Raw genomic sequence first — 17095 nt, forward strand, 5'->3', positions numbered from 1 at the left:
TTCAGAGGCTAAGAGCACTTGGTCTTGCTGAGGACCCGGGTAATTCACTGCACCTACACGGTGGCTCACAACATTCTGTAACTCCAGTTCCTGAGGATCTGACACCCTCTTCTGACCTTAATAGGCACTAGGCACACACATGCTGCACTGGACAAAACACACGCATAAAACTGAATAAATAAATCTGAGAGAAGAAGAAAGAGGAAGAAGAGAGGGGACCAATCAGTGAACAGATGGGTGGAGCCAGAGTACCCCTGACTAAATTGTCTAGAAATTCTTCCAGTATGACCTCCCTATAGTAATTTATTAACCCCCTCTCTATCTGACTTTTTTCCCCTTAATACTTCTGACTAACTTTTGCCATATATATATATATATATATATATATATATATATATAATCTATGGCCCTAATAAAATGTAAGCTCTGTGAAGGTGGATTTTTGTTTCTTCATTCTCTCCTATAAATCAACACCTAGCACATGGCAGGTTTTCAATAAATACTTTTGGTTTTATAAATGGGTTGATGAATAAACAAGTAAAAGGCCCCGTTGGAACCAGAACCCTCAAACTCTGACCTCCTCTTCTTCCTTCGCCGCCTCCTCCCACTAACGTGCCTCTGGGACACAGCTTTATGTCTTTGAATTCTAAGCTGTCTGTATCCTCTTTCAATAAGTAGGAAGCAGGCAGAAAAAGCAATCTGTTGAGGCGCCATCTCTACAACAGATGGGCATGCTTGTGGTCTCGCTAGAAAGATGCTCTGACTTTCTAGGAAGGGAGACTCTGCTTGCACGGAAGCTTCCAGGGATCCCTAGGCTGGGGGATTCTGGGGTGGGAGAGGCGACAGAGCATGTGTGCATTTTTGAAGGATCATCATATTTAAGGGAAGAGGACAAGCCGGATGTGAGGCAGGTCATAAAGCACGGGATGGCAAGTGTGCATCTGGCTGGTTGGCGGAATGGCCTCAGCAGGGTATCAATTCCTTGCACGTCTACTTCGAGACAGGAGGCTAGAGCCTGGGGCCAAGGCAGCCGGGTGATGAAAGACAAACAAGCTGAGAAACAGGGCAGAGAAGAGTTGCAGATGTCCTGCAAGAAGAATGATCCGGGAGCTGGAGCGTGTGTTCTGATCACATAATGGGGTAGATGGGACATCAAAGGCTCAGCAACAGGGCACAGCATAGAAACACCAGCCGTCTGCAGCTCCGGCATGTATAGAGTTAGTGCAGGATACAAAGATAGGGCCAGAATCTGATCAAAAGCAAGAAGGATGGGCTGCAGGGCTGCTCAGTTGGCAGAGGGCTTGCCTAGCAACTCAGAAGCCAGTTACGATGATGCGAGCATGTAAGCCCAGCCAATGCAGAAAGGGTAGAAGGAGGAGAATCAGAAGTTTAAGATCATCCTTAGCTTCAGGGAAAGTTTGAGGTCAGCCTCAAACTAGTCTTAATACTTAAAACAGAGAGAGAGAGAGGAGAGAGAGAGAGAGAGAGAGAGAGAGAGAGAGAACACTGAAGAGGTGAGTATTGGAAGGGGCATCATTGTAATCTTCACCCTTTGTTTCCAGCTACCCAAGACGAGACCAGTCCCTTAGATCTTAAACACATTGACTACTGCAGTTCCAAGCACGCTGGGCCCCAGCCATTGCCTAGATAGTATGCACCCCTCACCTGCTCTCTCATCTGCTTCTTCTGCAGGAAAGTGTGGACCTGGGAGAGATCATGTTCTCCCTCTGCTACCTGCCCACAGCAGGCAGGCTCACCCTCACCGTGATCAAGTGCCGCAATCTCAAGGCCATGGACATCACGGGCTACTCAGGTACCTCTCTTACCCCGGGTTGTCACTTGACCTCCCTGAAGTCCAAACCATAGAGTTGAGAAGAGTCTTCAGGAAGAAAGGGCGAGAGTTGCCACTATCCTTAGGGGCCAAACACCCTGCATCCGAATGCCACTTTTGCCACCTCCTTCCCATGTAAAGATGTGTATTCTGTACTGGCATTCTGCCTCCGTGTGGGCAGAGATCGGCCATGACTGACTTGAAGGAGGAAAAGATTGTTGGACTCACCGGTTCAAAGGTCATCTGATCCCCTTGCTTTGAGCCTGGGTGGCACAGTATATCACAGCACCCGTTGGGGAGTATGTTCCCTCATGACAGCCAGGAAACGAGGAGAGAAGAGTGGGGTCAAGGTCCTATCATCCCTTTCAAGGGTGTGTTCCCCAGTATCCCAGCATTTCTACCGTGGCTAGTCCCACAGACTGGGGCCCAGGGCTACACTGTCCGGGAGGGACAGTCAAGATCTAAACTGTAGCAGTTTTTTCATCTGAAAAGTGGAAGTATTAATCCTGTGCACCGGTTGGATTCAGAATAGGCTCAGTAATCCACGTACATGTAGGCACGTGGTAGATACCGTTAGCATCATTCTCAGGGAGGGGCAGTCTTCCCAGTTAAAATGGGGCTCCAGGGCCTGCAGAAGTTATATGAAGTTGGAATGAAAATGTTAGCAGGTTCACCCAGGCCTGGGGCGACAGTCTGCGTACTGCTTTCACCAAAGGAGTGGATGCACTGGAAAGCAAAGTGCGTTTGCATTCAAGTCTCTGTGGTTTTCCTGCAAAGCACCTGCATTGGCCTGTGCACCACAGCAGCTGCACTGAAGAGAAGCCTAGTGCAGCTCCAGTCACAGGGAGATGCTTGTGTGGAGGCAGCTGCAGAAACTCTCCAGCTCGACGTGGTACAGGAGGCTTGATCCTTCCTGCCACCCTGCAGGCTGTCATAGGGCAGCGGTTCTAAACCCCTTTGGGCTTGCATATTAGATGTCCTGCATATCAGATGTTTACATTACAACTCATGACAGTAGCAAATTACAGTTATGAAGTAGCAACGAAAATAATTTTATGGTTGGGGGGTTACCACAACATGAGGTACTGTTTAAAGGATCACAGCATTAGGAAGGTTGAGAACCACTGTCTTGGGGGAGTTTATCTATGTTTTGAGTTAACAAAGTGGTAGCTTGAGGCCTGGAAACCTCTTCCCCTACTGTCAGTTCAAACTGCCCTGAGATGTGTACAGGTGAAGCCTTTCAGAGTGTTTCCCATAGAACACGGGGCTGCATCAGGATGCTGGATGTGGGAAAAGGCTTGGTTTGCTTCCCAAGACCTCCACCCAAGAGGCTCTTCAAATGGTTATGATTAACAGTGTAAAACCGTACAGGAGGCATCTCTGAACTCGAATGAAAATATGGTAGAGTTTTCCAAGTGTTTCCTTTGTGTTCACTGTTTGTTTTCCTGGAAACATGGTTACAAGCGCCAGGAAAAGATGGTGATGGTGAAACCAAACACAGTGGCACACGCCTGAGTCCCCAACACCTGGGAGGCTGAAGCAAGTACCCTGCAAGTTTGAGGTCAGTCTAGACACATAGCAAGTTCAAGGCCAATCTGAGCTACATAATGAGACCCTGTCCCAAAAACTCAAAAGCCAGTTATGTAGCACAGTGCTAGAGAGAATGCTTGCTTAGCATGAACAAAATCCTGTATTCAGTATCCACCATGGCAGAGGAGAGAGAGAGAGAGAGAGAGAGAGAGAGAGAGAGAGAGAGAGAGAGAGGAGGGGCGGGGGCTGATGGTCCAGCTGAAAACATTTAGGTCCAGGTATACCTTATGGAGATGGAGGAAGTGGTCTGGAGGCTTGGGAACTAAATTTTCTTTGAATCATTTTGAGTTCCTGCTCCCGCCTCCCACAGTCGCTATGGTACCCACTTGAGTCCAAAGCCCTTGCTGAGGCCCCCAAGCTCTTTCTCCCCCAAAGCAGCTGACTCACATCAGGATGCAGCCGAGAGCGTCACGAACCTCTGCTGACATGGGAAAAAGTTCTCAGGCGACAGCAAGCCAGCTTCCCTCGAATACAGCCAATGTAGATTTCATTTTAATACCAAAATAAGTGCACACGAGGACAGAAATTCACTAAGGACTCTCAAGGCGGCTGAGGGAAATAGGATTTTGCTGCCCTAGTCCCCAACCCTGTCTTCTCTTCTTGTAATCAAATTGATTGCTAAAGAGTGAAGCCATGGGTAGTGATGAGGGCTGCTGTAGACCAGGGGGGTTGGGGTAAAAGGCTTGTTCTTAGTGTTAAGTTCTAACCTCTCCGCACAGCTTCCGCTCTTCCCTACCGGGGTCTGGAATCCCATGTTAAACCTCAGCTGGATTCCACAAATGCAAGGGCCTTCTTTGCAACAGAGATGCCCGTTTTGTTCACTGAGGTGTGCAAGTCTCTGCAGCAATGCATGAAACACCATAAGCCTTCATTAACTGTGGACTAATGAATGCAGCGAACACTGAATGGATGGATTTACATATAGCATATGACTCCAGCCCAAGGTGATGAAGCGGATACCTGCATGCCCAGGGCACCTCATGGTGCATCGTCTGCGCGTGAGCTTGAGGTTGTTGTTGCCTTTCAGCCCAGAAGGGTCTGACATTGGACTAACGTGGAAAGAAAACAAAGCTCCTTGATTTCTGTTCTAGACTTAGAGGTCTGGCACTGGCCTCTAAACCCAAAGATCTTCCTATTCTCCTTGATCCAAACTAGCCCAGAGTCAACTGCCTAAGCCTATTTTCTAGAACCATGGCAGTAAAAGTAGTACAAAATAATTATAAAGACCGGTATGGTACAAAGGTGTGGATTCGCCCTTTTGTCTCTGCTGCCTTGCACACTGCATTGAATCTAGTGGTCGACTTTGAAGTCAGGCCTGGGTCAACTCCTAGGCAAGTCACTTAATCTCTCTAACCCTCCATTTCCACCTATGAAATGGAGATATCAATGATAAATGTGTTGCAGGGTAGATGGGAAGTAAACCTGATGATAGACATCTCTTATCACAAGAGCATGCTCCAAATGCTGAATTCTGATGACTCCCGCACAATGAGGCAGGACTACGGTGCTTGGTTTTAACACCTGTTGCTCAGGGCATCGTAGAGTAGAGCAGACCTCAAAGATCATCTGGGGCCACATTCTACTAAATGCCTCACACATTTCCCAGAAGCACCCTGGGGAGCAGTCTCTGCTCTGATTAGCCTCTAGGAGGGTGGTGCGAGCTCGGTTCCTGCAGAAAGAAATCTGCTCACTGAATGCTATAAACCAGGTATTCCTTGCAGGGATGGACAAATCTGGAGAAGTCACTGTCCCAGTGGCTCATGGGATAAGTGGCTACGCCTGTGTTTTCCTTAAATGGAAATGTGTTCTGGAACCGGGAACGGAAGAGGGACAATGTGGCGTCAATCTAGAGATGCTTTCTAAAGCAACGGGTAGCTGGAGAGACTTGAATATTAAAGTCGGGTCTTGGGCTTCGCTTTTTCGCTTGTGGTGACCTGATCCATGCCCTAGGGAAGAGCCATAGGGAAGGGAGCCTGTGGAAACCAGACAGCTGCGGCCCACAAGCTCTCAGCACTTCTTCCTCTTTACCAAATGCTCCCCAGAGTGTGTGTAGGGGTTGGGGGCCTGAAAGTGTATAGTCAGGACAGGAGGTTGATTAGATTCCTCATGGTCTCCCCAGGTCCTCCATAAACCCAAGTGTCCCCGTGGCTACGGCACAGCTGCCACTGTCATCCTGGTTAGTCAGCAGCTCGCTTGGACGTCTGTGAGAATGCTCTCAAGGCTTGAAGCTTGGCTGGGCTCATCTCGCGGTGTCTTGTTTTTATTCTAAGTGTAGCCTTCATCTGTCCTTTCCCCGACATGATGCCCAACAGTGTGGGGCCTAGTGGGTTCTCAGGGGTCCAGGAGGCACAACTATGTACCTCAGAGCTACAAGGCCAGGAGAGGGGCTACTTTGGCTCATGCCTCCTAACGGGTTTGCATGAGCCCTGGCTTCTAGACAAGAAGATGTCTGAGCTCGTCAAGGTCTCAAAGCTGTTATTACCTGCAAGTTGTCCTCTTCCTTGGGCTGTGCAGCATAAATACTCATTATGACGGTGTCTGAGACACCTGTGCTATGAGATATAATAGCTGTCCCTTCAGTTGGAAGAGTAGAAAATTTCGGGGTAGAAAGAAAATGACCATGAAATATCCATTCAGAAAGCTAAAAGGGAGAGAAGGTTAGGAGGATCATGAGAGTTTAATAAAAAGACATCTCTTTGCAGCATGGAGAGAATCCAAGATCCCACTGAGAAATAAAATGTCAGCCAGCTGCCCCGAGTCTCGGGGGGGACTGCCTCCCTCGCTCTCCTGGCCACAGTTCCTCCAAGCTTCACTGCTCAGAAGTGGCCAGGAAATGGTTTCCAGGGAAGCAGAGAGCGGGGCCACTTCCCTGCTTCTTGACTCCAAATGGAAATGGGATTCCTGGGACCGTGGGACCCAGAATCATGTCTCCGAGCAGGGAGGACAAGAACAGCTTTGCGACCGATGTTGCTTCCTTCTAGCATGTGGCTGCTCCTCGTGCAGCACTGAGTCCTATTTTTACCCCCCTGATCTTTTGGTTAAAAAGCTGGCAACCCTCCAGGGGAGATGATTCTGTATAGGTGAAAGAAACGGTGCTTTTTGTTAGCTTCAACTCTCTTTGAGCTCTCCAGCCGTGGTGCAGCTGAGATTTAGGGCTGGGAACTACATAACCATTGACAAGTGTCTTGTCTAAATTGGGGCTAGTTTTCCTATTAGTGACACACCATTAGGTACTCTCCCAAGAACACAAAGGTAGCCAGAGACTGTTTATTAAGTGTGGAGCATCCTCAGAGACAGGTGTGCTACATAAATACAAGGTGACTTGATTATCTGAACCCACCGATCCCATCTGATGAGCAGCGGTAAGTCCAGGGCTTCGGTCCCTCTGTGACAATCATGGTTGGAAAACACCTGTCTAATGGTGGCTCGCACCTGTCACCTCAGCACTTGGAAAGGCTGAAGCAGGTGCACGTTGTGAGTCTGAGGCCAGCCTGGCCTACCGAGGAGAACCCGTGTCCAAAAGTAAACAAACAAAGCGACAACAACCATCTGTTTAACACACGGTATCCTTGCCCTGCCTCCTTGGCACAGATCCCTACGTCAAAGTATCCCTGCTGTGTGACGGGCGGAGGCTGAAGAAGAAGAAAACAACCATCAAAAAGAACACCCTCAATCCCGTCTACAACGAGGCCATCATCTTTGACATCCCCCCAGAAAACATGGATCAAGTGAGCCTGCTCATCTCTGTTATGGACTATGATAGGTAGGTGCCTGCCCAGAAACGCGTGGCTACTTTTCTCCAGTGCAGCATAGGGGCCCTTGACCTTAGACCTGGGGTTCAGGGCCCATCGGTTTCAAAATGGCTCCACTTAAGGAAGACATAGGAATTGGAGGGAGAGCATGGGCTTGCTCTTGCTCCAGTTCCAGCTTCCCTTCCCATCAGGGATAACTCCATCTACCACCTTCCCTGAATTCATCTCTGACTGCTTCTTTTCTTCTTGCTGCCAAGTCCCATCTTCTGCCCTTTCAAGTCTCCTTTCCTGCAAGATGACTACGTAGAGCCCATCACTCTCTGCCCTAAGTCGGTCACCAGACTCGAGACACATCTGCCTGGACACTTTTCGGCCGGTCCTGCCCTTCTGTAGAACCACCACTGGCTCCCATTGTCCGGACATCCCTTGATCTGGACCCCAAATTGCCATCCACCAACTCCTCTCCCTTTTCTTCTCCTCTCTTGATTCTTCATTCCTAAGGCTGGCTCAGATACTTTTTCAACTGCTCCATCTCCCATGACTCTTCTCCCCAAGTATCATTTAGTTGACGGATACAGAAATCACACAATAAAGCCTCAACCCTAGATTTTTAGCTCAAGTTCTCAGGCATGGTAGGTGCTTGACTAACACACTTGAGGGATGATTTATGCTCTTGCTGAGTGAATAAATCACAGCCTAGCCTCTAGTGGCATGGAGAAATGATGCTCAGGACAGGTTGGTTTATTTCCAAGTGCCAGGATCCTCAGAGAGGTTGTAACATGTTTCTGAAGTCAAATAAGGGAAGAGACAGACCCCTAATACCCTTCTGCCTTCTGCCACTGTTTCCTGAGATTCCACATAAATTTTTAGCCTTTTTTCACTTCTTTAAGTCGCTTACCATAGAGGTTAGGCAAAGCCTCAGGGCCACTGGCAACTGAAGACCCTGATGCATTGATCTTCAGAGCTCATGGTTCTGAGTTAGATGTGCTAGACAGAGCCCGCCTCCACCCCAAAGGACCGAACCTCCGTTCTAGTGGCATTTTGAATGACCAACACTACCAATGCCTTTGTTTCCCCTTCAGAGTTGGTCACAATGAGATCATAGGAGTCTGTAGAGTGGGGATCAATGCTGAAGGCCTCGGCAGGGACCACTGGAACGAGATGCTGGCGTATCCACGGAAACCCATCGCACACTGGCACTCCTTGGTGGAGGTAAAGAAATCCTTCAAAGAGGTGGGTGAGGTTGCCTGGCCACTGGCATGTTTCCTGCATGATGGCGTGGGCTGGAGAATGGCAGTTGGCTGCTGCGCGTCCCCCGCCTTTAATGGAAAGGGGGCATGGGGACCATCCAGTGTAGAACACAGATGAGAAAGAAGATGTAGGCTGCCTGGCAAAACGGCCCTGACTGTGAGAATTTCAAAAGCAACAATGATGGGGCTAGGGATGTAGCTCAGACTCCTGGCCTCGCATGCGTGAAGCCCTGAGTTCAGTTTCCAGCACTGCCTAAAGCCAGGCAAGGTGGCACACACCTGTAACCCCAGTGTTTGGCAGGGGATATATAGCTTAAGGTCACCCATCCTCAGCTTCATAGCAGGTCTGAGGCCAATGTGGGCTCCATAGGGCCTTGCCTCAGAAAAATAGCGAAGTTCAAAAGCAGCACCAAGTTCTTAATGGAAAGTAAGAACTCGGAAGAAGTCTTCCCGGAAGTCCATTGTGCCAGGCCTGAAAAGCTTTCTCAAAGCTCCTGGGCCAATTTTGTCCTGTAGGAGTAAGCCCCAAAGGGGGTGAGGTCAGAATTGGCAAGGAACATCAGAACAGTAAGTTCTCTGAGGCTCCAGGAGACTACCACTTAGATGAGAGAGCCAAAGAATATGGTCCTCTCCTGCGGGCTGCTTCTTACTGCAGCTTGGAGCGAGGGTGGTGTCCAGTGTCACGCCTTCTCACTGAAGCTGGAAGCCTGAATCCTAACAGAGCTGGGCCTCTGGTCTTGGCTTCCTCCGAGCCCCTTACTCGTCCCTCAGTGGCAGCTTTGAGAAGGATTTTTGTCTGTCCAGATGCAGGACACATCTGCATGGACACTTCTCCTGGTCCTGCCCTTCTGAAGACTCATTACTGGCTCCCGTTGTCCAGACTTCTCACAGTCTGGACCCTAAGTTACCATCCCCCTAACTGACCCCCTTCTTCTCTTGATGGTCCCCAGGTGCTGGTCAGCCAAGCTGTCAGCTTCATTTCCAGTATCCTATCCAGCCCATCCTGAAAAGCCTGGTGATAATTCTTCCAGCTTAGTGGGCACTCACTATGTCTAGAGAACTGTACAAAACAGAAAGCCCTTAATTCCAAAGAGTTCTCTCCCCTACCACACAGCCTTTATGAGTAACCCCTTTCCCACTCTGACCAGAAAAGGCATGGCACACCCAAGGACCTGCAGGCCCCTTCCCTTCTCAGGGTAGGAACAGCAATCCCAATCATGGTTCACGGTGTCAGTCCCCAGAAAGAACAAAAGCTAAGGGGATTAGACACGTTGAAATCTGTGGAGGAGGTGGCTTCCAGGGAGTCACACTAGTCAGCTTACGTCCCCAGACCCTGAGACAATATCAAGGAGCCAGGAGTAGGCCAAGGATCCTGCCAACTCAGGTCTTTCCGTCCAGTCTTGTGGCTGCAGTGGCTTTACCACACCTGTGGCCTTTCAATGAGCAAGACCAGTCTCTCCGGGGCCCCTCCTCCCTTTGTGGAGCCCTGTCCTGTCAGCAAGAAGGCTCTCTTCATGGTGTGAATGAGGCTTCTACTTTCAGTCACAGGTAGGAATGACTAGACAGAGCACTAGCCAACCTGAAGCCCTTCTAACACCTCACCAAAGTCTGTGTGGGTTCAACCCAGGAGCAGAATGTGAAGCCTTACTCCCCACCCCTTCCGTTGTAATATTGTGGAGACATTTAAGAATAGTCATCTGGGGGCCTGGCATGGAACGTGAGCTAAGAGGCCTTTGTTGGGCTGTGACCCTTCACATAAGTAATTCACTGCCCTCCTCTGGTCTTTGGCTTTCGGGTTGATAAATAAGAAGAAAAGAAACCCCTCCCCCATCTCAGCTTTTCTGATAAATGCTAACCCTCGAGGGCAGATGGGCCCAGGAACCCGCATGTTGGACCATAGCTGCGTCTCTCATCTTTAATCTGCAATAGAGAGAGGGCCACTGTTGCCAGGTCCTCTGCCTGCCTCTGACAAAGAAAGAACCACCAGAACAGTGGCCGGAGCTGAGGGCAGAGTACCACAGAAGTGCCAGGCCCTGACCCTGGAATCACGACGAATACTGTCTAATTAAGCCAAATAATTGATTCCAAGGGCCTTTTCTTTGAGAAACTCCAACTGTCTAGTCCAGATGACAAAGGCAAGAAAGATAAAGTAGATTGAAGCCCTTGAAAATGAATATTTGATGAGACTGTAAAGGGAAAGTAACTGTATATGGAAAACGAAAAAGAGATTAAATTGATTCATATCCTTTGGGTTTACTTTTTTTTTCTTGACCTGGCAGCGTGGAGAGCGCCCCTCCCCCACCCGCTGTCCTCTCATTTTCTGCTCAGAGGATTGCGTCTCTCTGCCAGAAGAAGCTGAAAAGGACGTTTGTCCTGGCAACTTAGGGTTTCGGGGGAGTGCATTCAGTGTGGTTTTCGCTGCCCCTCTCAGTGAAAGCACCTTTTTAAAAAAAACGCGTCTACGGGCTTGCCTGGCTAACATGACCCAGTCACTCTGCTCCTGAGGTTCTTCTCACCCGTGTTCTCCCAGTCCTCCCGTGGCTTCCCATCTTGCCTTCTTTGGGGCCCCGTTTAGCTAGAGACTCAGATCTTGTATTTGCACAACCCGGAAAGAGATCTTTCCAGCGTTTGAGAGGATAAAGGGCCCACCCTCACGCCTCTCTCAGCAGAGTTCCCAACGCTGTGATCATTTCTTTTTCATTCATGAGAGCAGAGAGCACCATGTGGGCTCAACTGTTTGAGGTTTAAAATTAAGGTTGAGGGAAACAAATTAACTGGAAAGGCATTTTTTCCCTGCTTGACTCTCTCATGAATAAAAAGCTATTAAGCCACCCAGTGCCCTTCCCTCCTAGGGCTATGTGTCAATGTTACTCTCCCCCCCCCCCGACACACACACACACACACACACACAACACACAACACACACACAGAGCTGGTTTGACAAGTGCTTATCCAAGGTGCTTCATTAACCAAGGACCATGTTCAGAGGGTCTGACATAGAGGGTTTGAGATTTTGGTTGGCACAATACCCATTTCAGTACAGCAGAGGACCCGATAGGACACAGCTGCCCCAGAACAATAAGCTTTCTGTGTGCTGGGGACCCTTTGTGTGCTATTTCAGAGCCATCTTGATAAGTCTGCTGGAATCACTCACCTCTGCATTGCCCGTGAAGCCCATCTCTTCCCTTTGTTTATCTTCATAGGGAGCATCAGGGGCTAGGAGGGGAGCCAGCGTTCCCTCATTTGTTCTGAATAAACAGTCATGTTCTGTGTGACTACCCTCTGGGCTGTCGTAGAAAGGAAAAAGGCCCTTCACCTCATCATTTCATGTTTTCTGCCGACCTGGCCTGTGGCTCAGGCTGTTTAAGTGGCATGCTTGCCCAGAGGAGAAGCCGTAATAGCTGTGTACCCTGCACTCACTAGAGGTGGGAAGGGAGACATTTGAAGCTTTGCTGAAAGGAAGTACAAGGAGCCATCTCATGTCACCTTCTGGTTACGAAACACTGGAGTCAGAAGTCACAGGGGGCTCAAGAACCAGGCATTTATGTATTTACAATATTTCACCAGGGAACCCCTCGGTTGTGATTTCACTCACGTGGATGCTGCAAGCGGAGAGACAGCCACTGGAGTTAGGAGTAAGTACCTGGTGTGGACCTGAAGAGGTTAGGATTCTGGTTACACTGTGTGTCTCTTTCCTCCCCTAGTGGGTGGCCACACGCCAGCACAGTGGCAGGATGGACAAGAGAGGACCATGTGCTGGGAGTGAGGAGACCTGACTGGGTCCTGGCTCTGCCCCTAACTGTCTGGATCTTGACTTCTCTGTGTCTCTGCTTGCTTGCTTGTCAGAAGACAAGGGTTCCACTTGGTGATGCCCAAAGTTCACCCGTGGTTCTGACATACGGGGGTAGCTCAGGTTGGGGCATGCCGTGGTTGTCATCACACCTACAGCCCTTTGGCTGGTTGTAGGACCCTTGAGTGTGACTGCCCAGGGAGAACTAAGGAGACAGACACCCAGAGAAGAACCATGGGCTCTCCTTGGCCCTGTAGGCATCCCATTTACTGTGGAGGTGGTACTGCAAGTCAAATGGTCTACTTCTCAGGTAGTTCAGCTCTGCCTGGAAATTTTTGAGAAAGGGGAACTTTGTCCTGGATTTCCCCACAGCACCTGAACGCATGCCCCCTCCTCTCCATCTCACCCGGAAAAAGGTCCCTATATCTCATGAGAAGCAGAAAGGGGCTTCATTTGTGGTTCAGAATGCCATGTAGATCACTTAGCACTCTCCCTCTTTTCCTCCCTCCCTCGCCCCACTCCTTCTAGAGCCTGCTCTGCAGGCACTGAGAAAATACTGTTTCTCCCAGTTGCAGAAGAGTGAGAGAACGGTGGACACTAACTCACTTTGAAGTTAAAGCCCTGACGGATAGGTCAGGACTACTCACAGGGTCAGATCTCTGCCCAGAAAGCATCGCATGGCTATGCCTGGCTTTTTCATCCGAAGAAGGGTCGAATGGCTCCAGGCACAGGGCCATCCATCCTCCGCCAGCTCTTTCAGTCCATTCCGCCTCATTACGTCATCCGCTTCAATGGGGCTCTGAGGGGCACTGAGAGACTCGTAGAGGGAATGGGCAGGGCTCTGTCTCCTCACCTCCTGCCCCTTCCCAGGCTGGCGCAAATGCTCATAGGATGCCTTAATACTGAAGAAGAGAGCCCCAACCAAAGCAGCAGCAGGGTTACTTTTTCCTGTGTTAACAGCTCCCAGACAAATTGCTAATAATTCATGATCGCAGGTTCTTGGCAGTAAGGGCACACACTGCCTCTCTTTGCTGCTAACATAATCTGATTTTCAGTGTGTGAAAAATGGCTGAAGCACTCAGAAATGGTTCAGTCATAGCACCTCATTAAAACACGCACGTGCGCACACACACACACACACACACACACACATCATATTGTAAAGGAAGCTGAAATTAGGTCTGCGGAAGATCTTTTCTAAGAATCAAGCATTCCAAACAGGAAGCTCTGAGCTTGTATCTTTGTTTTTGCATGGCTGACAGCAATGGTCTAGAAAGCTTCCTGAGGCCGGGAGAGGTGGACACAATGCATGAGCCAGTGACTCTGAGCTGTCAGTGGCCCCAGCCATCAATAACCAGGCTTTCTTCTCCCCACAGTGGCAGGGCCGAGCTGCCAGCTTCGACAGTGAGAGCTCATGCCCATCTCCGAAACCACCTCCGACACCATGAGCCGCGCAGCCGAGCCACGCAAACAGGACTCAGCAATGTTCTTTTCGCACTTGTTTCAGCCGCCTAGATGCAGTGTCTGTGCAGTCACGGTGATGGCGGCAGCCGCCACTGCCTGCCAGCCCACGGTCTTCACTGCTCCTGGGCAGGGCAAGGCCGAGACCCTTGTCGTCTGTGATCAGACCTGTCTTAGTCTTTTCTGTCTCCCAAGGTGATGTTTTCGTGGTTTTTCGCTTTGTTTGGGTCTGCTGTCAAGAAAGGAAGAAAGACGCAATGATGAAGAGATACAGAACAGAGAGTGGAGAGCCCAGACGTTAGCTCTGGGAAATACAATGTAAAATAAGCAGTCTTTTGGGGAAAGGCAGACTGGATCTGAAATTTTGTGCCTCCACCACGTGCTCACCCCTGGAGAGCGCAGCAGTAGGATGGAGCTGTGGCCATGTTGTCAGCCCTGCAAGAATGGGACCTGTCAATCTAGGAGCCAGCCTCTCTTCACTGCTGTGACACAAGCCAAGGCGTGGTCCTCTTGTTCCATGTTGAAATCATGAGACCTTGGCCATGTTTGTGACTCTGTAGGGGATCCCTGCACCCCTTTGTTAGCTTTCCCTAACTGGGAACGTTTTGATCCCTCGTGGAAACTTCAGTCCCGCTCAAACTAAACACGCCATATGTTTTCCCACACACTGCAGTTAATAATCACAATTGTTTGAAAACAAGATTTAGTTCTCAAAAATAACCTTCATTGTAAAGAAAGGAGGCGCATATGTGATTTCCGGAGAGATTTCTGTGTTATACATAGCTTTCTAATTCCACAAAGGACCAAGCAGCTGTTTAAGATGTCTAAACAGAGCAAAGAAAAATCTAGACAACACGTTCTTTTCTGAATGGGGCATTTTGAAATCCAATCCACAATTTTGAGTCTGCCTGTCTATGAAGAGCCTCCTCTTAGCTGAAACCCAGTCTGCTGGAGACTAGTTCAGCCCCACAGACTCTGTGTTAGTAACTTACCTTAAACTTTAGTTCTAGAAACTATTAAGTATTCTGTGGTGTTTGTTTCCGTCTCAGTGAGAGGATCTTTGCTTGTTTGTTTTTTTATTAGCTCTCTACCATAGGACAAGTTCAGTTTAGAAAAAAAAAAAAACAATGAATGACTGTATTTATAATAGCACATTCCTATCGTGGCCTTCCCACCGTGCCCTGTTAGTGGGGTGATCGGCCCAGTCTAAAGTAAGCACACGAGGTTAGTTCCCACCCCTACTTGAGGCTCCACAGGACCGACTGTCGGCACTGTAGGCCCTGCAGGAAGTAAGCAAGCTTGGAGAAAGCCCTTCTTTCAACAACAGAAGAACAGAGACGCTATCCTCACACCTCGTATCTTACGCTGCATAGACCCCATGCTATAGGAGTAGTGGTTTAATAAAGTAGCCCCCAGTTTAAGTCAAACCACCAAGTTTCTCTGCGGCTCTAACTTTATGTAGTGCCTGCCAGCCAGAAGAAGGTTGGAATAAGCCAACAGGATAGTGTGGCAAAGAAGCCGTCTACTTTCTAGTAAATGTAGAGGAATCTGGACTCCGCTGAGAATGAACCTCGGGCTAGAGACTAGTGTGTAAAGATTGTCTCCCCAGATATCTTACAACTGATAAGTCTTTCTAGCCAGGCAGTCCCCTATTTGGAATTAATCTTGAGAGGGAGAAAACCCACAAAGTAATGACAAGAGTCCCAGCAAGCAGCCAGCTTCATTGTGTTTCTTGACGCTAAGTGGACCACACTAAGGCAACTATTGTAGCCATACATCAGTGCAACTAGGAAGGGGACAGGGTTGTATGGGTGATAAGGAGCATAGAGGTTAGTGTGAGCATTCCATCCTCCCAGAAGTGGGTTCCAAATGCATGCCCACCTGCCACCCCTAAACCCTCAAGCTGGTGGGATGCTCTATCCTAAACTTTTAGAGAGGAGGGTGTGGTCTGTGTGGATTATGGAATAACACTGGCTGTCCGAGAGACCCTTCTATGTCACAGCTATTCTTTCCACTAAGTGAACACCCCAACACTTTCAGGAAGCCGTGCCCTGGTTCTGGCCAGCCCTCTTACCACCCCAGTCAGCCGCTTTAGTTCCATCAGCCATGGTATACAGTAGGCATGGAAGCCCATTCCAGGAAGGCTTTTAGCTCCTGGGTCCCCACCCCCCAAGGCCTCACCAAGGGTGGCCAGATCAGTCCTCCTCTTCCTGAAGCATGATTGATACAAACGGGCTTCTCCTTTCAACAGCCTAGGATTCCTCCCTCGCAGATGGGAATTCCTAGAAAGCTGATACAGAAGAAACTGAAATTCAACGTTGACCGGCTTGCTGGCTTCCCCTAGCACAAGAAACCCTTTGGGGGTGGTGATGGGCTTTGCTGAAGTTGTGATAACTGGGGCCATTTGCACACAGAGGTTTGCAAAGGACGCCAGATTCTCTTCCATTAGTTTGCGGTGTTTCTTGGCTGAGAGACGCTCCCCTCCCCCTTTGCACTTATCCGGGATGTTAATTAATTGTATCATCATTTTAAAAAATTATGTTGTTAATTACTGCTTTGTGTCTTCCCACCCCTGTCACAGCCTGGAGTTTTTATTCAATTAAATCTCTGTCTCTTGCCCATTTCTCTTGTCTTTTTATGTTGCTGGGATTCAGTAGGCAGCACCCACACGGAGCACAGCATAACTCCTGTTTTTGTCTTCATTCGCGTACGTAGAGAGCCACTTCTCCAGTCAGAGATGGGCAGAAGGGACGTTGAGTTTTCACTCTGCCCGAAGGACATCTGGGCACCACAACAGGCTGGGTCCTGCCTGCCTTCTGCCAGGTTGAAGCACAGAGCATTTGGGACATAGGACCTGGCTATCCCATGGCCACGCGTCATCATAGGCAACCCCTATAGAGACTGAAGCCTCTGTAAGGAAATGGGTCACGCACCTAGCTGGAAAGCACACTGCTTTTGTATTTTGTGTTTCCAGGAGAGAAATGCTGCTAACTCTCATAAAAGCACAACTTAGCAAAGCCTCAGGGGGAAAAAACTATATTAAAAAAATAGTATCGTAGACTTGAGATTTCTAAAAGAACACTCCAGCTTAAGAGAATGGCTTCTCTGCTCACCCCAAGCTTCTAATTCATTTAGAAGGTGGCCTGTGGAGAGGTGAGTGGAAGGTGCAGCCATTCCTGCACAACTGCGTCTGGATGGCGGCTGCTCTGCAGGGAACCGAACTGCTGAGAGAAGGACTCTGATGCCCAAGCAGGCGCCCTGCCTTCTGCCGCCTTCCTAGCAGGTCAGGCAAGCAGAAGTCACCAAGGCGATGCTTCTAACTAGAGCTTGTTTGTTTGTTTGTTTGTTTTTGTTTGTTTGTTTTTTTGGGGGGGGGGTTCGAGACAGGGTTTCTCTGTGGCTTTGGAGCCTGTCCTGGAAC

At 49.2% G+C, this 17095-nt stretch overlaps 1 protein-coding gene across 9 annotated transcripts in view; it reads left to right on the plus strand.

Moving 5' to 3' along the window:
- Syt6 (synaptotagmin 6) overlaps nt 1–16290 on the plus strand; it is a 62037-nt gene extending 45747 nt beyond the window's left edge. For 6 of the 9 annotated variants that reach the window (XM_041638256.1, XM_041638258.1, XM_041638263.1 and 3 more), the window contains exons 4-7: nt 1693–1813; nt 7013–7184; nt 8256–8406; nt 13590–16290. In XM_041638256.1, the coding sequence (XP_041494190.1) occupies nt 1693–1813; nt 7013–7184; nt 8256–8406; nt 13590–13661 (516 nt within the window). In that variant the 3' untranslated portion in view covers nt 13662–16290. Of the gene's footprint in view, nt 1–1692; nt 1814–7012; nt 7185–8255; nt 8407–11990; nt 12059–13589 lie in introns of all 9 variants that reach the window. The other 3 variants (XR_005973032.1, XR_005973033.1, XM_041638257.1) reach the window with 3 other exon arrangements.
- The last annotated feature ends 805 nt before the right edge of the window (nt 16291–17095 follow it).

The sequence above is a fragment of the Microtus oregoni genome, unplaced genomic scaffold (assembly GCF_018167655.1).
Source record: "Microtus oregoni isolate MIOR12 unplaced genomic scaffold, Mior012 000054F_ref0000373, whole genome shotgun sequence".
NCBI classification, from domain to species: Eukaryota; Metazoa; Chordata; class Mammalia; order Rodentia; family Cricetidae; genus Microtus; species Microtus oregoni.